This window comes from Podarcis gaigeae (assembly GCF_964106915.1).
Source record: "Podarcis gaigeae genome assembly, chromosome: 2".
NCBI classification, from domain to species: Eukaryota; Metazoa; Chordata; class Lepidosauria; order Squamata; family Lacertidae; genus Podarcis; species Podarcis gaigeae.
The window spans coordinates 34,035,757-34,058,315 of NC_139679.1; the positions used below are offsets into that span (position 1 = coordinate 34,035,757).

General features: G+C 42.4%; 1 protein-coding gene across 20 annotated transcripts in view; it reads right to left on the minus strand.

Moving 5' to 3' along the window:
* The window catches only part of CACNA1G (calcium voltage-gated channel subunit alpha1 G), a 326,619-nt gene that overhangs the window by 138,109 nt on the left and 165,951 nt on the right, over positions 1-22,559 (minus strand). For all 20 annotated transcript variants that reach the window (XM_083727936.1, XM_083727932.1, XM_083727930.1 and 17 more), the window contains exons 4-5: positions 6,505-6,602; positions 1,538-1,697 (exon numbers count right to left, since the gene is read on the minus strand). In XM_083727936.1, coding sequence (XP_083584062.1) covers positions 1,538-1,697; positions 6,505-6,602 — 258 coding nt within the window. The remainder of the gene's footprint in view (positions 1-1,537; positions 1,698-6,504; positions 6,603-22,559) is intronic.

Consider the following 22,559-nt stretch of genomic DNA (forward strand, 5'->3'; position numbering starts at 1 on the left):
TTTCTGGCATTAGAAATGAACATTACTTCAGAAGATGCTACTGGTATAATAAGCCAATTCAATGCATTCGCCCTGATATGGAAAGGGAAGCAAGTGCTGACTTGTTGGGAATTAGCATACTCCTGCCTCAATAAATGGCTACTTCGCTGATGCCACAAGGACTCATTGCAAAAAGCTGGTGGAGCTATATTTAAGGCGAGTTCAGCCCGGTTAATTCCCGAAGTATTGCTTTTAATGCCACTGGAAGCTTAGCTGAAATCCTGGCATTCTGGTTCAATTAAACTCAGACCAGTAGCTGCTGTGTTGGATATACCCAGAATTGATCAGCAATTCATTTACTTTATTGCCAATTTACCTAGAGGGATTTTGCATGTTAATGAAATCCCAGCTCCCTTTGATAGAGGGAGTGGAAGCAAAAAAACAACAACAAAAAACGACAGAAGACTTGCACAAGTTTGGGAGCCAGGAAAACACATGCGTACACACATGTATACACCTAACTTCTGCACTATTTTGAGAGCCACTTCTGATCTAGCTTAACGCTGCTTACATCTTAAAAACATAACTGGGGAATAGACTGGAAAGTTCATCTCCATAACACCTGGAAAATTATGGGCTTCCTGTGCATTATCAGGAGAATGTTGTGTTCAAACCTGCTTAGACTGTTCAAAAGTTACCAATATGCACATTTTCCCCACTCCAGCCCACTTCTCCTTGCTTGAAAACAGCCTTGAGATTCACTACGGAAATCATCACACCAATTCAGAGTAAGTTAGTAATCTATAAGTAACATTGAAATTAATGAGACATCAGTGTGACTTTTGGATCAGGCTCAACAAAGGTGTAACCACTTGAACACGCTAAGGTCCAATGTAAATATATTCTTAACGTGCCATGAAAGTATTTCTTATCATTCACTATTTGGGAACATTGCCTACTAATAATGTCTGACACAGTACCGATAATCATAAATCACAACAATCATAAATCAACAAGACAGCCTCTACACACTTCAAAGGTGTATTTTGTTAACAGGTACCAACATTATTAATAGTGATTTGCTTATATTTTTTATGGAATTACCCTTGCGTGGGGTGTGGGTTGCTACTCTTAAAAAATCCTGTTGCTAAGAAGTATAGTCAAAATGGTGCCCTCCCTATGTTGTTGTGACTTCTAACTCGCATCAGCCTCAGCCAGCATGACCAATGGTCAGGGATGACGGGAGCCAAAGTCTGGAAGGCAACATGTTGTCTATTCCTGCTCTCCAAAAAGGAAAACTAGGAAAAGAACCTGTGAATCTTGCGCCAAAAAACATACCACAGCAAGAAAGTTGAAGCGATAATATGCAAACTGAGTGTTCCCCCACAAAGGCAAGCAAACAGAATGGAGGAAACAGCGGCAGCATGACGCAGACTCCTCAGATCTTGTTGGGATTAGCATGTTTATCTAAAGAAACTCCTTGCCTCACCACCATGCACATATAAAACCCCTATGCAAGCATATCCTAAGAACGTTTAGGTGCCTCATTCATACTTACAAACTGAAGTTTTCTGGAAGGAAGCAGCGGTTCCTGAGCAGCCCTGCCCAAAGCTGGACTCCAACAATACCAAAGATGAAGAAGACAAAAAAGCAGAGGAGGAGAACGTTCCCCAACATGGGAAGCGTGTCCAAAAGCAGCGTGACCAGGATGCGCATACCTGAGGGAGCAAAGGGAAAGCAGCCACTAAATGGGAGAAGTCCTACTAAGTTGGGTTCTTCTTGCTTCGAAAGCTAGGCAGAAGGGTCAAACTTGCCATCTGTGAGCTCGGTTCCAACCTTATTTTTTTTCTATTACTGCACCATATTAATTCCTGGCAGTGGTTATAGTCCGTCTTACTGTCCACCACACATTGCAGAGAAAATGACATTTCCCCTCAGGAATCTAAATTCTTCAACAGCTAATCTAAACTCATGGAAAACTATTGTCATGGCCCACGTAACACGGTGACTGTGAAACTATAGATGGTACGGTGGTGGTTTCCAACACCAGACCACGGTACCCAATGGTGCCGCCTGGAACGTGAAAGATGGGGGTGATGCCAACCTAGAACATGTACAATGCCACCAAACTTCTGGGCCTCTTAGAAAGTAAAGGATTGCAATTCAGTTGAGGCCCATGCGAAAGTCAGCAAGAAAGTCACTCTATGCACGGTGACTGTTTGAATGCCCTATGCCATATGTTTCAATCTACAGATGCACTCTATGGCGGGAGAGCAATGCTAACACAGAAGGGCTCCACATGATGAGGGAAAGTCACGTAAAAATCGGCTTTCAGCCATTACAGTCACCGCACAGAACACAGCCATGTGGAAGCGATTTTCATGCTGAGACTCACTAGCAGCCGGTATATGGTGGGACTCAGTTGCAAAGCCATCAGTGCATCTGCCCCATCTAAACTCATGGCTGTCCTGCCCTACCGGTGTTGGGAAGGCACCTCTCCAGCTCTGCCCTTCCACACCACCTACTGCTGTTGGGAATAAAGCATGTAAAGCAGACCTGGGGCCAGCCCTACCATTAGACAGGGTGAGAAAACATCTCTAGGGTGGCAGCTTTACTATTACAGGGCAGCGCAATGTCAAACTATTTAGGTTTTCACCACAATGGAGTAACACACCCTGCCTCTGTGTTGCCACACATATGCATGTCTATTCTAGGGGTCCCCCCCCCAACTTCCCTTCCTGAACTTCTTGCACCTCTCATGTTTCAGCTGAACTGCAGTGGCCACCTTTCTTCTAGCAATTATCCTGTTCCTTCAGCATCAACCAGCAAAGTGTTTAACCAGTTAAAGTTTCTCTTTGCTTGGAAAATTCACCTGTGAATTTCTGTCTGCCATGGAAAAATCACAGGAAGGAAGGTAGCAACCCTAGATTCTCATACGTCCTGGCCATTCTACACTCCTTTTGCAAGCTCAGAACCACCCTATTCCCTTCTATCTCAATACAATATAAATTAAAATCTCCTTCCCCATCCTAATTCATTCCCTGCAAACATGCAGAACTTTACAAGGCAGTTAATTCGTACAACGTTAGGAACATTCGGTTCTGTAACAGAAAGACAAATTGATGGCGACTTAACTTGACATTTGCCAAAAAAAAAAAAAAAATTGATTTCACCCGACATCTCTGTAATATTCTGTTCATCCTCCATCTCTTTTTGTTCTCTCTCTCTTCTTTCTTGTCTCTTTCATCCACAACGCGGTTCATATTGATCTTATTTAAAGAAACCTTTAAAGCCATTTCTTTTACCTTTATACCTCAGCAAGAATTTTTCATTGTTATGTCATCAGATCGCCTCTTTTTTTTTACTTCCTTCCTCCCATAACAAAATAATAGCCTGCCTTCCATATACTCACATATACCCCATCACCACCAGCACCTCCAGCCTATTGTTAAATGTCTTGTATTTGGTCCCTGCGTTTATTATTGATTCATACTTGTTCCTTGCCTTGCTTCCTTATGCTTCTGTGTGGTCCTAGCTTTGCTGCACAGGAGCGAAGATGAATTACCCGGGATTTGCAAACACATTAAATGAATTACACCCGCAGTTAGACAGTGGCAGATAAATTCAGCCATCCATCAGCTCTGCTAGGTGGGAAAAAAAATTATGAGCAAGATACTTGAGCTATAAAATGATAAAAGCGACAACAATAACAACAGGGAACATCCTGCCAGATTAAGTTTAATTTAATGGGATTAGAAAAGCAAATAGAGCCTAGGAATTTCCGGCTTCTGACAGATGGATCACAGTCTGAGTACCTCATGTTGTCAAGGTAACTGGCTAATTTGACAAGATGGGTCCTTTCTTTTGCACTACAAAGCTTTGCACTCATGCATAGTGTTAAAGAGAGGGGAAGGATTGAGACCCCAAATTTATCTAGATGCTCTGGTCGATTGGATACACTGGACTTCAGATGAAAATGAAATTTCCTCAGAATATTTAGGTGCTGTTACTGTATTGATATCACTAGCACAAAGCATCTTGTTTTAAGTTTTATGGTTGTTGGTTTTTTAAAAAAAATAATCTGGAAATTATTAGGAAGATATACAGATAAGAGAAGAGCAATTCATAATGTCCTAAATTATTTGACCAGTAACATGCTGTCAAGGAACCACAATCAACCTTTGGGAGTCTGAGAGAGAGAGAGAGAGAGAGAGAGAGAGAGAGAAACCAAGATGTACATACCATCGAAAGCCTGAAATCATTTTTCAGGATTAATTATGGGTAGGGATGGAGGATAAATTAAATTCAGTGTGAATTCTAAAGTGAATCTGTCTAATTCAAAATTTCCGGAAAAAAATATGCAAACTGAAAACAGCTATCCTTCAAAAATTCTCACTTCTCTGAATTACGTTATGCAGCTCTCAAACAATATAAAGTATACAAAATGCATATATTATTTTAGTACATTTATTTATTTATTTATTTATTTAACTATATATATATATATATATATATATATATATATATATATATAGTGTTTACATGATGAAAGGCCTCTAAGCAGTTCGCAAGGAGAAAGCATACATTAAAAAATGCACCTATTGGTGTATACAAAAATGCTTTATGTTAGGAAAAACTGCTTGCCAAAATGTGTATGTCAGGAGAATTGCACTCAAAGACTTGCATCTTTTTTTATTAAAGAAAACAATAACCTGAAATTAAGTTTGGGAAAAACAAGAAATTCAGGGGAAATGACACTGGCAGATTCAATCATCCCTGTTGATGGCGAGGGTCGGGCAGCCTCAGCTGCATACACGAGGCAGTCTTTCAAACATGGTCAGCTGGCTACACCTTAGTTTAATGTTTATACCTGCCCTTCACCTTTGCCAGAGCACCTTACAAATGTCAATATATGGCAACAGGGCAGGCATTCTGAAATGAAAACGTAAGGAAGTCCCCTGCTTGGGACCAGGATTGAAATCCCCACCATCTAGAGGGGAGAAAGTCCTAGCAAGAAGCACTGAAGAGTAATAGAGCAACAATCCAGGAAGAGAGGCTGAGATTTAAAAATAAAAATAAAAATGTGTGTGCAAAAATCCCCAATTCCCTAAAATCATTATTTCAGTTCATTCTTCTCTCCGCTTTTCTTCAGAGAGCCGAGAGGAAAGTGAGCTATGTAGCCCATCTTGTTATTTCTGGAAGGTCAAAGAAACCTTGTTTCATACTGACATACCCAGATAAAATGGATCATATGAAAAGCATTGGCTGGAGAAGGACAAAAAGCTGTCATAGCATTGCTGAAGATGTGGATCAGGGGCAAAGTAGCGTTGTGATTTTTTTTTGGGGGGGGGGGTCCTGTATTCACAGTCCCTGGATCCAGCAAGGATTCAAATTGCTGGAATAGCTAGTCAAGTTTCTCAGTAATGGTTCTCCAAGTATGGGATGTTAAAGTAACAAAGGAAGTGGCTCTGGGCCAAACAGCCAAACAGCAAGTGGGTACCTTCACCTCTTTGTTAGAAAGTCAAAGGTGGAGTTGATGTGTGAGAAGTAGGAGATGGATTCAGGCTGAAGCCTACAAGGCAGAGCCATGCCTGATTTTTGCTGGAACTCAAGGCTGTGGCAATGGAAGAAGCAAGACCTTCTTGGGGTATGGATGGTGCGAGCGTCTCCATCATAGGCTCAGGTTGCACATACATGTAAATAAACCAGATGTTGACACCAGTGTCTCTGCTGTCCCTCATTAAAAAGGAAACCTGGGTAAGTGCCTGGAACCTGCTCGGAGGCGTGTAATAATACAGCAAGGAGCCATAGGTTGAGCATACACTCCAGAACACTGAAATAAGTGGAATCCAGTATGGTCCAAGGACTTGTTATATTTGAAAGAAGAGTAATTCTCTTAAACTAAGCTATACCTGGCAGCCCTAGGAAGAGGAAGGAATTTGTTGGCCTCCAGATGTGGATGGACTCCAATTCCCATCATATGCAGCCAACATGGGCAAAAGTCAGGGATGATGGGATCTGGAGTCCAGCAACACCTGGAGGGCTGCAGGTTCTCCTCCCCTATTCTACATCATCTTTCATACTAGTGCAAGCATGTACACAGAGAGAAGCATATACTGTTTCTAGTAGTCTACCCTCTTTTTCCCATCACACCTCCTTGATGCCTCCAAACTCATTTTTTAATTTTCCTATAAAGGGATTCACATGAGACCCTTTTCCAGAAGCACTGTTCAGCAAGGGAAACAAAATACCAAGTCCTTGCCAGTCTGTTTGATTAATTATTCACTCTTTTTTTGAGGAGATGGCTTAGATGGATGGACAATTCATTAAAAAGAGCACATTGGTATCAGGCTCTACATAAGGGGAGTCACAATAGCAGTCAGCGTGGTCAAGAGATGTAGGTGAGCGCGGTAAATGGGATTTTGGAAGAGATGTAAAATGTCCCACTTATTTCCAGATTGTCAGAAATAATGAGCTAGTTTCAAGGGGGAGAGAAAAAATGGGGAGAAAGGAGATTTTACTTACTAGGAACTCTGTTAATGGCTCTCAACGGCCGGAGTACCCTGACGGTCCGAACAGCTGAGAAACTGACATTCTGCAAGTCCAGAGAGTATTCCAACATGCTGAAAAAAAGCAAGAAATAAAGGGAACACATCAGAGTTCTGCAGGAAAAAAGCTAGATGCATCCCAAATCAAACAATCAACACATGGTGCCAGGAGAAAAACTCCCTAGCAGGACTTCTGTCCATGACTGAAGGGTCCTGGAGGAATTAATTATGGGTTTAATTATCATATCAGAATAAAGTTCATGAGCAAAAACTGTTCTATAAAGTCTCCCATCCCTCTTATTGTCTGCATTTTTAATGCTCTTTTACAAAAAAAGTTTCTGAGGGCCGAAAGTTTCCCAAAGATTCTTTTACCATTGAGGAATGAGAGCATCCAGGGAGGAACTTTCCCAGTTAGCATAAAAATAATACGCTTTTGATTTGTTTTGTGGTTTCAAGACATGTGACCCGGTCAAAGGCCATTTGAGCAGGAGCAATGTCTCCGTTTATGGGATCGTCTTGGAGCAAGCTATATGTACCTATATGAATTATCTCACAGAATCATTTTCACACAATAAAAGACTCGTGGGAATCGCTCCAAGTGAGGCCTCATGTTGATGTAAGTATGTGGAAGCATTTTTTCACCAGTCAATTTACACCTCAGTTCTCTCACCTCTGAAAGTCCTCTGCCAAAACGTCTCATGGCTCAGATCATACATCATCTCTCCTCGGGTCTTTTTCACTGGCTTCCCATCCCCTTCTGTATCTAGCACAAACTTCTCTATAAAACTATCCTCAGCCTGCCACCCCCTCCCTCAAACCGCCAGCCTCTCTTTTAGCTCTTGATTCTCATATGCCTCTATCTGTGATTTTGTCTCCTCCAACATTAACAGGCTTGGCAAACTGAAAATCTCAGTCAAAATACCTAAATCTGAAAATCTCAGGCTCACTTGAACACCCCCCACCCCACCCCATTCTTCCCTGCTGTATCCCATGGATGGAACTCACTTCCTGAATATGTGAAAACGCTCTCCCTTCAAACCTCTTCGCAAAACCCATCCATTCCATGTGGCCATGGCACAACTCTTCCATCTTAATTCCCAAATGTAACAAAGCTTTAAACTTCTCTCATATCCTTCTCTCTCTCTCTCTCTCTCTCTCTCTCTCTCTCTCTCTCTCTCTCAGATTCCAACTTCCTTGGGGATCAGGACCTCTTAATTTTGGCTATAAAACTCTGTACACTACACTGATGTTCGTGACTGGACTTAACTTACCTTTACCTTTTTATACCAGCTCTCAATGGGGACCAAACCAGCATGGCAAGAATTCTTTTTTTATTATTATTATTTCATAAAATGTATATGCCACTCTTGTAAAAACACAAAAACAAAAAAAAACCTCCAAGTGGTTTACAATAAGGATTAAGCAATAAAATCAGGAAAAAGTTACAACAGTACTTTAAAATATACAAAAAATAAAATACTAAAGCGGATTAAAATTACTTTGACTTTCTGAGCATCTTGGTAGGCTTGCCTAAATAAGAATGTTTTTAGCGAGTGTCGAATAGTACAGTGAAGGCGCCTGCTTCATCTCAGTGGGCAACTTGGGGCACTTTGTAGGTTTCCATGCCCACCACCTAAGTGTACACCACCCAAGTAAAAGTGCCATGTCCATATCCCCCCACCAAATAAGATTTGTCCACACACAAAGCCTAATGTTGCTCTGTCCTTTTCTGTCCTGATACAGCTCTATGTTTTCCTATGTAATATCAATATTTCTTTAGGCCTGTGGGCTTTGCAATAAGTAAAGCTGTCAAAAAAAATGTTGCCTGTGGAACACTGAAGAGCTCTGGATTGTTTTTTGGTAAAACACAGAAAGCGAGTTTTTTAAAAATTAAAAAAAGAAGTTAAAAGCTTTTTTTATAATTTGTTCCAAAAACTACTTTAACAAGATACAAGTAAATCCAGAGTTCTTCAGAACTCAGCAAGTTGAATTTGAGACAGACTCACATTGTAAGTTTGTTGTGAGGCTTGTAAAGCCACCTGAAGGACACAGGCAACCACCAGAAAGAAAAGTTTGTGTGGATTTGTAAAGAAATACAATGGTACCTTGGTTTATTAACTTAATCTGTTCCGGTAGTCTGTTCTTCAACCAAGGCGTGCTTTCCCATAGCAGCGGGGGGACTCAATTTACAAATGGAACACACTCAACAGGAGGCGGAACATGTTCTGCTTCCAAGGCAAAGTTCACAAACCAAAACACCTACTTCTGGGTTTGCAGTGTTTTTAATCCAAGTTGTAAACTAAGCGGTCCTTAAACCAAAGTACCACTGTAATGGAATGTGCACTCAGCTACCTAGTCAATCATTTTAAGGTAGGAAAGCAACAAACCCCACCTCCCCCCCCCCACCCCACAAACAGATCATGGAGGAAAGTCAATCCCTTTTACGCCCCCTACAAAAAGCCCATGGAACTTATTTGTCTGCAAACTGTCAGGTTTAATCTACTCCAGAGGGACTCCTGTGCCATGACATTTCATCTACTTTGGTCAAAAGCTGGAAGAGGTTTTGCTGCTTAATTTTCCATACTATAGTGAAAATGGGGGGAAACAAAACAGTTGCTCAAGAGCTGAAGTACAGATCAAAGCAGAGAGCGCACCGAGCAACACAGAAAGAGACTGGATTTTTTCAAAGTGCAGATATTATTATTATTATTATTATTATTATTATTATTATTATTGTTATTATTATTGTTATTATTGTTATTATTGTTATTATTGTTATTATACACGAAAAGCAAATCTCAGGGCCTGTGAGAGAAGTCTGAGCCTTCTTGCAGCCTTATAACCATCAACATGCTTCTCCAGGCATCCTCTTCCCAGCCATGGAAAGGCAGGAGAACTGTGGAGAAAGAATGCATAAAACTCTAAGAATGGCTCGCAGTCCTTTCCGGCAGAGAGAAGTGGCACACTGGCTTGCAAACAGAAATAAAGCAGCCTCTTGGATGCGCTTTCCCCTAATATCCTATCCATTCAGCTCAGCATCTTTCTGTTTAGTTTAGTTTTTCTTATCTTCCCCTAGCAACAAGCATTCCAAGACTATAATGTGAAGTAAGATTCAGCTGAGGAAACTAATGCTGGTTTGTTTTTCTTCTGGATGGCAGTTTTGCTAGAGATTCTGATAAGGAAAGCAGTTTTGATAAACAAGTTCATTTCTCAGGTGAGCCTGTCTGGGAACTTGTAGCAAAATAAGGAAACACTTGCTGCAAATTCTGGATTCATTTTTCTTACATAGAGGTACAGAAAATGTCATTTATGAGCCAACTCTGAACCATTCACCTGTGTAGAACTACTTCGAAGAGAGACTACTCCGAACATGCAGAATTTAGGAATACAGGGCAGAATTCAGTGTAGCAGGGCAAGCATGTGGGAAATGGGGTCTGCTTACACAATAGGGCCTTCCCCTTGCCCCCTTGCACACCCCTAAAGCTGTTCTGCCCCACCCCAAGCCTCCAGAGCAGATTTAGGGGATGTGGGGTGCATGGGGGAGGAAGTCCTGTCGAGTGGACAGGTCTCATTCCACACATGCAGCAACTAAGTTTATCAGTGGTCATCCATGACACACCACAAAGCACAGCTATAGATGTACAGCATAACCTTCATTTTACCTAGTGAAATGTACCTGAGTAACTTAATGGCTTACTATATTCCTTCTACTTAAAGGTAGCTGCTTGCATAATAGCAATTTTGCAAGCATCTTCTAAAAGTTTCTTTGCAGCCAGAACCATATTTACTAGATTGAGTGATGTCTGATTTATTATAATGAGAAATAGATGCTGTCTCTGCATGGCAGAGAAAAACTCCAGTGCAAATAGACATCAGATCAACACACAAAGGGTTGTATCCAATGGTGTCAGAATGCAGATCTGTTCTCACAATGGGACTTCCCCTTCCTCTCCTCTCCCTGCCCGTCAATCAGCTCCAAGAGAGCTGCAGGGAACAGAAGGAGGTGGGTGGGATTCCATCACAACACATTCAGGCTGGATAGCTCAGTTGGTTAGAGCATGGTGCATACAGGTTCAATCCCTGTATGGGATGACTGCATATTCCTGCATTGCAGGGGCTTGGACCAGATGATCCTCAGGATCCCTTGCAACTCTACAATTCTATGTACATGACCCTTTTCGAGGTGTTGTTTCCTATGCTTCTAATGTAGCACTGGAGTACCAAACCTGTTGCGCAGTGATTCCCCATGCTGCAGAAGCACCCTTAAACTCTACAATCCCTCCTGTAGTGCAAGCAAAAAGAAAAGACTCAAAAGACAGAGGGGGCGGGCGGACTTGGGAATAAAGAGAATACTAGTCTACTAAAACCAAGAGATTTGAAAACATTCAAATTGCATACAAAGCCAAATCAGAGCAGTTCATTTCGTGCTGACTGGAGGTTTATGAGCAAGCTGTGAATATGCATAACCGCTGCAAGGGAAAAATGTGAAAAGAAGGTGAGAGCTTGGAGGAGCATCAGATGTTCACAATGTGGGAACCCCTATAAGAGAATGATCCTGCAGATGTCCCTGTCAGGAGGAGAAATGCCCACATATGCGTATGCTGAAGCAGGGGTGGGCAAGATGCAGTTATTTTACTGGAGGTTAGAATGGGATTGAAATCTCTCTATCCCCGCCTAACCAATTCTAATTTATCACAGCATCTGAGAAGTGTAGTTTAACAGTCTTGAATTGCATTTTGCACATCAAGAAGGCATATCTACAGCACGGGTACCTGAGCAAGGGAGTCAAGAGCTGTGTGCACATCCCCTCTCAAAATATTCCATTTGCAGACAGGGGAATTCTGTCTGTCCATTTCACCAAATTTCTTCAGGGGCAAGGAATTTTCCCAGCAGTTTTTTGGTGTCAGGGACTGGCAGGGTTCTGAAGAGTGTGTGGCAAAGGCTGGGCAGGGGGCAAGGGGCAGAGGCCAACTCAAGAGAGAACCAGCTAATTATGGGGTTTTGTGCCACTCGTGAGGCTAGAGCCAAGGCTGGAGGAAGGGGAAGAGCCTGAGCAGTCAACAGCAAGAGAGGAGGTGCAGGATGTGGAGGAAGAGGCTGTTCAGGTGAGGTGCAGGGCATTTGAATCCTCATTGTCCCTTGGAACCAGGAGGGGCTTGAATAGGCAAGCGCAGAGGCGACTTCCGTATTGGAGAAGTCACCGGTCACTTTTGCACACTCCATCCGAAAAGAATATTTAAAGCTGGGAGGGGGGCATGGTCCCACTGTTGTTTCAGCTGTTCAGCCAGGGCACAAGCCTGGACAAGTTAGTGCCAGCTATGCAGTTGCTAAAAGTCTATGTGCATGTGTATTTGGTGCATCTTAGAAGCTACTGTGAAGCATGCTTTTGTTAATGAAGAATTAAACTACCGTCTGTTTGTCCTCCTTGCTTGAGTGCGAGCAGGACACCTAGGGGATGGAGTTCACCATTTGCAGGGGCACCTGAACAGGCCCCCCCCCCACTTTCCCTGGAAGGCTTTATTTATTTCTGCTGCTTAAAGTAGCAAGAGCAGCATCTGTGTTGGCAACCTAGCCACCGTTTTGAATCCTCCACAATGCCATAGTCCTAGCATTGCTCCAGAGCAGGCATAGGCAAACTCCAGCCCTCCAGATGTTTGGGACTACAATTCCCATCATCCCTAGCTAACAGGACCAGTGGTCAGGGATGATGGGAATTGTAGTCCCAAACATCTGGAGGGCCGGAGTTTGCCTATGCCTGCTCCAGAGCATGGGGGACTGAGCGGGTGAGGAATGGCAGCTGCCACAAAAGAATGGTGTAGAACATTTTCAGAAAATTCTGCAAGGTTGCTTTCTTTTTCTATAGGGTAAGGGTGAGATAAAGAAAAATATCTGAAATGTTCTCATTAAAAACATGTCTTCTGGGGAATTTTGGGCCAACCATAAGGGGGCTTCTAAGAGAAAATTAGTACCTTCACCAAACTACAGTTCCCAGGATTGTGCTTGGGAAAGTTATGAGAGTTCAACTTTATCAAGCCTATACTAATTTTTAGGAACCACACAAGCACGACATTGACTGATTTGGAAGTGGCAGAGGATGCATGAAATGATATGTTTACTTGCTCCATGTGAAACAGCCACAAGATGGCTCCGTGAGCTGAAGACAGTTCCAGGCTGGTTACAGATGATAATATGGGGGGGGGGGGGGACTGAGCTAGAATCTGAACTTGGTACAGACTTGTTTCTTTGTAGGACATTTCAATGAACCTATAATGGGCCCTCCATTATTCTAGATAGAAGACAGGTAGTTGCTGGATCTAGTTAGATTCTGATTGGGAGAGAAGCAGCAGTCTTCATAGCCAATCACGGGCATGGTTCTCCATGGGGATTTCCAACATGCAAATTAGAAATATCGCACAAGGAACCTCAGGGACCTTCTCTAGAGCAAAGCACACCCAATGTCAGCACATCCAACCCACTTCATTTCCTGAGGATGTGAAATTATATACAAGAAATGACTGGGCTGCATTTTAGTCTTCTTGAGAGAAAGCTCTGCCATATATTCTTTAAAGTACACCATAAGTTCATTCAGGTTGGATGTCATGGATCCTTATTATCTACAAAGTGGAGCAATCAGAACCAAGAGAGAGCATTAAGCAATCAGGGGACAGAAAGAAAATGATGTCTAGGTAGCTTACATTGTATCTCTGGAAAAGCAGAGAGAAATTTGAAGGCTTTGTCACCTGCAACTATCACTCAGCCAATGTCCATTATATGCTGCTCACTATCTTAATCGGAGGGCAATGAATCTGACACTCCCAGCTCAAAACAGGGAACACAAGTACGTGCAAAGCCAGGGATCTTGGCAAATGTGGCTTTGAAAATAGTGACATCCATTGCTGCTCTAGACTTGGGTTGGGGTATATGCTCTAACACAGAAGGACTGCCATGCTAACTACTAAGATTAGCTACCAGTGCTAATCTTCTAACTCCAGCTCCTAACATGGCAACATTATGGTACAAACTATATATAGGTAACCTGATGGGGCTTCAAAATGCTTGCTTATAGATTTTGCAGATTTCTTCTCCTGCCCAAATACTTTGTGATTTCAGAAAAGTCTAATGATAACAAAGGGTGTTTCAAGGTCCAACTCCCAATCTAAGTATCCCGCTTCTCCTGGTTGCATTAGCCTCGCTGACTTAGGTCATGTAACACAGTCAAAAAACACTTGAATAACACTCAGGAATAATTAAAATCTAGAAACTGAGGCATGCTGCCAATTTGAATCATTATCACAAGTAGTTAATGGTAACAGTTCATATATCTTGCAAAGCACTCGGCTATCAGAATTTGATGGATTGGACATACGCATTGACAGGCCTGCAGCCAACAAATGGGGTTGGGGACCAGTGCCTCCAAGGATGCAATCCTATGTGCATTTACCTGAGAGCAAGCACCACTGAGAGACGCGGGTGGCACTGTGGGTTAAACCGCAGAGCCTAGGGCTTGCTGATCAGAAGGTTGGCAGTTTGAATCCCTGCAACGGGGTAAGCTCCTGTTGCTCAGTCCCTGTTCCTGCCAATCTAGCAGTTCAAAAGCACGAAGTACAAGTAGATAAATACGTACCACTCTGGCGGGAAGGTAAATGGTGTTTACGTGCGCTGCTCTGGTTCGCCAGAAGCAGCTTAGTCATGCTGGCCACATGACCCAGAAGCTGTACACTGGCTCCCATGGCCAGTAAAGCAAGATGAGTGCCAGAACCCCAGAGTCATCCACGACTGGACCTTACAGTCAGCGGTCCCTTTAAGCACCACTGAACATAATGGGGTTTGCTTCCAAGTAAACACCGACTGAACTTTAAGTTGGTATGGCACCCCTCCTAGAAATAGCATGCATTCCAGATTCCCATGTTGATTTTTTTTGCAGCTGGGGCCCTCTAGCTGTTGTTTGACTCCAAGTCCCATCAGTCCCAGCCAGCATGGCCAATGGCTATGGGCGATGGTAGCTGTAGTCCAGCAACATTTGTTGGGTCAAAGGTTCCACGCCCTGTTCTAGTGCAAGTTGTCTTGAGATGCATGGAAATATGTGCATCTGAGGATATATATTTTTGGAATGATTTGCTATATTGAGAAAATGTTTCACAAATATTTACTTTTTAAAAAATTAAAAGCTTTGGATACTGCATTTTAAACCTAATTCCGAAGACAAGGACTATTCCGTCATCGTCTCCTGCAGCATGTCCCAGATCTTCGACTGGATATTAGCCAAATGGATCTGGAAATGTGCTGCTATTCTGCAGCAAAACCTCCAGTGCTAAAAACAAGGTGGGGGTGCACGGTGGAAATCCAAGGAAACGAGTCTCTATCCTATTGCTCTGATCCTTACATTTGCTGAAACAACCAGAACTGACCCATATTAGAAAGGGAACTCCTAACTCGGTATTGATACATTCACTTGTATACTGTACATTATATACATAGAAAAACTAATGAATAGACTGAACAGCAGCAACTCATCTGTCACAATTAGCTGCTCCATACTAATAATGAAAAAAGACAAAGGGAACATAAAGGTGATGAAATTACATTTGGGCTCATGGTAACCTGGGAAAGTGAGTTACAGTGGGTATTTGTCACCTCACTGTTTCAAGGTGGCTGGTTTATGTCTATCGTCGCTTTAGTTTGATGGCTGTTTTAAGAAACATTATTATTGTGGGAGGTTTAATATGTCAACATTTTGGTTTCAATTTTCTGATGAGGATTGAGGTCTGTGTACGTGTTTTCAATAATGCCTGGTGTTCTTATTTGTTACTGCCTTGAGCATCATCTGAGAATTAGGTGGGATATACCTTTCTTCCCCGCCCCCGCCCCCATCTTGGAGGACAAGGTGGCGTTACATGGGGGGGGGGGTCCCCAAGGTGGCTAAGCCTCAACAAGATGGCTGCATCATGTACCCTGTCCTCAGACCATGCTCTAGTAAATAGTTTCCAAATCTATGGGATGCAGACTAAGACTGAATACACTTCTGTTTACATCCAGTGTGTTCCCACTGCTGGCTGGGGAAGGGGTGCACATATGATGTTAGTCATAATACATATGGTATGTATCCTGCTGTTTCTTACGAAATATCGTGTTTTTATGAACTTTTCTCTGAACCAGTTTTGATCCAAATTGAGAAAAAGAACATCCTAGCTACCTTTTAAGCTAGTAATGGGTACACAGCCCAAGTACCATACTGAGAAATCTAGCTGCTAATTATACAATTTCAAGATAATTTGCTTCATTTTGGTAATGCAGCTTCATTTAGGTATTAGGAAGGCACTGGCCCAGCGCCCAGACACCTAACCATTATATGAATTGAGAACCAGCTCTAGCACACACCCAGCACTGCCCTGAATTGGCCTAATTTCAGGTGAAGGTTGGCAGTGGTAGTGATCAAGCAGTTGAGCCTGCCCAACTGTACTGATATTTCCATAGTTGAACTTCTGATAAGGGACCCCAAATTCCCTGGAATCCAGTTCTGGGGTTGGGGGAAAACCACACTGCTCTATGATATCAATTCAGTACATCATCTGGAACCTCTTACACAGTCAGGTTCTGTAGCGTCACTAATTCTCCTGCCCTTTGGGGTTTGTGTTTAAAGGAAAGCATAATGGCGCTTTAAGAAGTCACAACTCAAACTGCAAAGAGGCAGAAAATAGGAATACATCATATATTCACCAACTCTAAGAAGCACTTTAGTTTCTGCATATTTTGGGGGTGAAAGAATTTGCCCTCAGTGCTTGAGGAATTCACACTTTTAGATGCTGCACTTATATTATTCTTTGGGTGGCAAAGGTCTGCCTCCCAGCTTCTGTCAACCTTTAACTACTCTTTCAATATCCATTTCCCAGAATTCCCTTTGAAATAATGGTCCATGATTATGTGATTCATCAAAACTTCTCATTTCTATGAGGAGCTCTGTTCTAGCCAAAGCTGTATTTTAAAAAGAATGAGATCTGATAATATGGCAGCATTCTCTCTCTAATCTCCAATGAGCTTAGCTATAATTAGAGGGGAGTGTGGCAAATACTATATCCTCTATGAGTAGTGCTAATAGTTGTATTATATTGTCACAAAGAAACAATTTCTTCTCCTGGAGTTCAGTCTGGACAACCTAATATGGCAAGGCATAATTTTCAGAGGGGCCCAGCTGCATGCAGAACCCCCTATATCAGGCACCCCCAAACTTGGCCCTCAGCTGTTTTGGGACTACAACTCCCATCATCCCTAGCTAACAGGACCAGTGGTCAGGGATGATGGGAATTGTAGCCCCAAAACAGCTAGAGGGCTGAGTTTGGGGATGCCTGCCCTAGATAATGAATGCCACAAACTCAGTTTGATTCTTTGGACACTACCACCTCACGCCTTTGTACACAGACTCTGCTAAGCAGTAGGACTTAAAACAAAAAAACCTATGCCAATTTAAAACATAGCTCTTCAACATGCCCCATGTAGAATTCAGCCCCTAATTGCACATATTCAGCTCAGGAATTCTGGACCTACATCAATCCCTGCAAGAGGGGGTTCTGAACTGAAGATTAAGCTATCTTTTGGAACAGAACTGAGGATGGTGTCCAACTAAATTGTTCCATAAGTAAAACTTCCTCTCCCTTCTCCCCTTAAATCTGTTCTAGGGAAAATTATATGAAAAGGACAACAAAGACTTTAAGAGAATGGGAACCATTTACAACATATCTGAAGAGGCAACATATAGAAATGGACTCATTGGCAGGGTTTGAGTAAAAAATCACAACTGTATACAACAAAAAATAAGACTATATGTATTGAGAAAATTTTGGGGAAACAATACGCAGGGTGAACAATATGGAGATAAAACAAAACGGGAGTATGAGGGAAGTCCAGTGGGAGGAGGGTTGAAATATGAAAAATTGTTGAAGATATATTGTTAGAAGAAGTATATATGGAAAATAAATAAAAAATATTTATTTTTTTTAAAAAAATCTGTTCTAGGGTTCCCCCCCAATCCTGCAGAACAGATTTGGCAAGGCTGGGGGCACGCATGGGGAGAGCAGGGGAGGAACTTTCATTGCGCAAGTGTAAATCCTTGTGCCGACCAAATGAACTAGTTGGATGCTGCCTTTAATTATGGACTTGAAAGGCATATGAGAAACAGAGGGAAGATGGCCCCAATCTCAAACTGGGATTACAGATGCCAAAGGCAGCTGCTATAAAAGTGCATATGGGTAGGTAGGTGGGAACAACATAATGTGCTGCACTGCACTCTGTGAAACACACACACACACACACACACACACACACACTTATTGTTGTTAGCTGCTCTGAGCCCAGCTTCGGCTGGGGAGGGCGGGATATAAATAAATAAATAAATAAATAAATAAATAAATTATTATTATTATTATTATTATTATTATTATTATTATTATTGAAACCTTTCCCACTTTTGCAGTAATAAACAAAATCTTTTCCACAGGTGATACCCAATGCTAGTCATTGGGTATCACTATCTTATTCCACTTCCAACAGCTGTGCTCTCTTAGTAACCTCACTTCTGTACTGAAATAATAGTGTCCAACAGTAGCAGGAAGTAGCATTACCCAAACCAGAACCACAAACTGGATGTGGATAAAGGTAAAGGGGGGGGGGGCTTTTGTGAAACTTTTTGCCCGTATTCCACATCAATGTGCTTTTCTTTCAAGCACAAAGCTTTACTGTGTAAGCAGGGAAAGGGAACCTGTGGTCTTTCCAGATGCTGTTGGACTCTAATGCCCATCAATCACAGCCCGAGCAGTCAATGAGCAAGGGATGATGGGAGCTGTAGTTCAACAACATTGGGACGGTCACAGGTTCTACAATACTGCTGTCTAGGTTGATGTGAAAAGTTATCAGGCAGAACTTTGGAAGAAAGCAGGATTGCCATGCTGTGAACGGACTTTTCGATCAGGAAGCTGCCCTGCCTGGAACATTTCCTCAAATGTGAGGCTCAAGTCTCTTACACTTGTATGCATGTGAACATACGATAATTCTTATTATGAAAGAGAAAGACAGGATAGAGAAGCATTTGTATTGCAAATGGACATTCTGGCCCAAGCTGGTTTCCTATTCATCTTTCAAGCTGAAATGAAGCAAGAACTGCTTAAAGCCTCATGTGTGAAATGTTCTTAGATTCAAATCCTGCTGCATACAGACAGAAACTCTGCCAGGTCTGGATCAGCTACTACAGCTTGGATATTTTTTTTAGCTTGCATAAACATTTTCTCCTCATAAGCCTTGGCCTGACAGTCATTAAGGGCAGTGCTCTCCTGATGTTACATTCTTAGTTACCTATGGCAACATGTCAGGTCCTGCGCTTCTCAAATGCCTTATCTGCAGATGGAAGTGGGAGATATCCTTTGTGGAGATGTTGCATGGGAAGGAATAGTAAAACCTATCAGGAGAAACCCCACTCACAACAGATATGCCAAAGATGTTATTTTAAAGCAGTCTAGTACTGGGTCACCCCATTAGATTTCTCTGCCTGCTGGCTCAGAGGTGGAGGAATCTGAAGCAGAAAAATATGCAACATTCTAAACACCTTACAAGTACCTTACTAGAATGGAGAAAGGTGTGCTATTTTAGTTAACAAAGTAAAAAGGAAGAGGCCTGTGTCCTCCTCAGCAGTGAAACAAAGGAGAAAGTCAATGAGCTTGGGGAGTGGGAGAGGAGGAAATGATATTTCATTTCACATTTAAACTATGGATCTTTTGTCAGCTAGATTGCTTTTGACAGGGGCCAGATGGGAACAGTTCAGACACTCAAAGAGAAGGAAAATCTTAAAGCAAGAGACAAAGCTGATCAAGCAGAAGTCAATGGCAAAGCTGTAATATGTCTGGACCAAAAGTCTTATGCCCATATGTCTGCAGAGCTGTGTGAAGACCTGGCCCAGAAATGGCACTGGGGTTGTGTCACTGTCTGAATAAAGGAAATTTTGTTTAGAATATATATACATATACATATACATATATATATATATATATATATATATATATATATATATATATATGCAGGTTTTGGTGTCCTCGGGTGTCTTCCCGTGTAAAAGTTGGGGTGTCTAGGCGACGTTTCGACGAGGTCTCACTCGTCATCTTCAGGCTGGTGCTTTCGGCTTCTTGTTACTGGAAGAGAGCGGGATCTCAATGTTTGAGTTCCTATAAATACTGTAGAGGGGGTGTGGTGTCTAGCCTCCAATGTTCTGGGCGGAGAGGAAGTTCCCAGGCTAGTGTGCCTTTTCTTCTTTTGTTCCTTAATTACTTGAGAGATACCTTGAGTGATTTCTTGAGTGATATCCTGAGTACCACTTAGGTGGGTCATTAGGTGTGGATTAGTTGCTAAAGTCTTTGTGTCTTGACCTCTTGAACTTTGTGAAGAGTTTTCCTGAGAAGATGGCTGTATTGCACTTAGTTGTGCTTTGGCTTGGCTTCGTGTATAGGGGCGAGCTGTGGTTTTGTGGCTTGTGTCAGCCAGATCTGTGTAGGGATTGCAGGGGGGTGCAGCATCCGGAGGTGCCACCATGGATTGGCTACTGGATGGTGTCAGTAATTCATCTGTGGAGAGGGTCTGGGTTTGGGTCTGGTGTGGTTGATTGGTGTTGGCGTTCTGTGTGCCTCTGGATCTGGTGTCAGTTTTTGTGGAGAGGGCTAATTTCCAGATGTCTGGCAAGCGGGATGTGTCGTCACGCTTGTTCATGTTGTGAGGGTGTTTCTCTATCTCGATGGCTTCCATGATTATTCTCTTGTGGTGATGTTCCGTGTTAAAGAGCAATTTGGAATCTGCAAAATTAATTTCGTGTCCTGTTTCTTTCATGTCGCCTAGACACCCCAACTTTTACACGGGAAGACACCCGAGGACACCAAAACCTGCATTCCTGTACCCGTGAAAATCTACGAAAGCAAATATATATATATATATATATATATATATATATATATATATGAACCCCAAAGACTCTTCAAGCTGGGACTTACTACAAGGGCTTTAATGCATCTTTTTGTGCAGACAACACATGACAAATGACAGTGGGTGTAGGCAGCCACTGATGCATCTTCAAAACACTGAGTTAGAAAGTGCTGCTGCGAGGCTCCAATCCCATCAGCCCCAACCAATGGTCAGAGATGATGGGAGTAGTAGTCCAGCGGCGTCTGGAGGGCCACAGGTCCACCATTCTTGAAACATACCCTAGGGCTAGGCAAATGCCTCCCATCTTCAAAATAACCTTCTTCCCAGAAGCCTCCCCAAGCTGTAGCTCTGGTCTGAAACCTCAGATGAAACCCTTATGAAACACTGTCTACAGCCTTCTTGGCAAGCCTGCTATGGAACCCTACCCTAAAATTGGATAAGCTAAGGTAGGATAACATGCCATTTCACCTTCAATATGGATTTTCACATTATATTCTTCTCCAGTTATTAAAATGAATACTGTAAAACTAATCAGGAGGCAATGTAATGGAAACGGTTCCCATTCAGATAGTTTAATTGTTTGGACAAATAATGCCATCATGTTAGCCCCAGAGAAGATTAATCAGATAAAGGACAGTGGTTAGAGAAATGGAACCAGGATCTTCCCCTTCTGCAAAATGGGAATGATTTTGACCACACAAGATTCTTACAAGAGAAGTTTTTTAAGTAGCTTTGCAGAGTACTTTTCAAATTAAAACCAGATAAATACTAAGTTGCTGCAATTGACAATTGTGCATAGGCTCTCCTGGTAGTCATCTTCCTGCAGAGCCGGCAAATCTCATCTGCAGCTGGAGACCAAGAATAGGGTTGATTTTGAGAAAGGCGTATCTTCCCAGAAACATACATTTCTTTTGTTCAACTGTTGCCTCTGGTCAAATAGTTTTTGCAGGTTTTGTAACCACACAAAACCTGTTTACTAGAAACAAATGGGATGAATGCAAATGGAGATCTTTCTTTCATGCTGCCTTTAACAATACAGGGGTGGGGGAAACACACCTGTCTGTCTCCAGCCCTTTAAGCACCTCACCCACCCGCAGAACAGAACAGCTCAGTACATAACAACTTCAAGCAGGAAGAAGCTATAAAAATGTCTCCGATTTCTGGGTGAACTACCATCAAAATAAATGGTGCAATTACAACCCTACAAGCTCCATCCCCTCTTCACTACCCCAAATCCCTCCTGTCTGTCATTTCCCAACTTCCAGGCTCTTGGCTGTTCATCTTTGAGAGTCTCCGCTGAGGCAGCCAAACTGCTTCTGCTCATATACTCCAGGCAAGGATCATTACCGAAAGCAAACTGGGGATAACCCCGAGGAAGATTTTGTCCAGACTGGCCTTTGAAAGGTACGTTAGAAGGGCTTTTCTAAGCACATTCTAATCGGCCCCAAAAGCCTGGCAAGAAGAAAAGACTGCAGATGTTATTAGACTGCGTTAAATTGGCCAAGTGAAAGCATAGGAGGGAAGCCTAGGCTGGGTTTCAACTTAGCCAGCTTAGCACATGTTCAGAATTACATGCTGTCTTCTTTGCACGCGACTCTCAGAATGCATCGGTGAGAAAAAGAGCAATGCAACGTAGATTCTGGATAAGAATACAGACACTCACAAATCTGCTCTGCATTCTTCAAGATTTTCCCCCAGGGACAACTTTGAGCTTGTGAGCTGCATCCTCATAGTTACAGTGATGCAACTGGGCTTCCCCAGGGTAGCATGTGCCTGAATGCAAGCTCAGCTAGCCATACCTAGTATCTACAGATTTGCTCCGACATACAGGGACATAATATGAACACCCCTAGCTTCCATTTAATTAGGTTTTTGCTCAGGAGAAGCAAGCCTCACCCCAAAATGTGGTTGGATTTGCCCTGTTAAATAAATTAAGATAAATGATGATGATAATTAATAATAATAATAATAATAATAATAATAATAATAATAAAGAGACGTTACTCTATTATAAAGCTGATCAAAACAGCAGGAAGTCTCATTCTGCTTTCCCTGCTACACATTCAGTCCATCATCGGA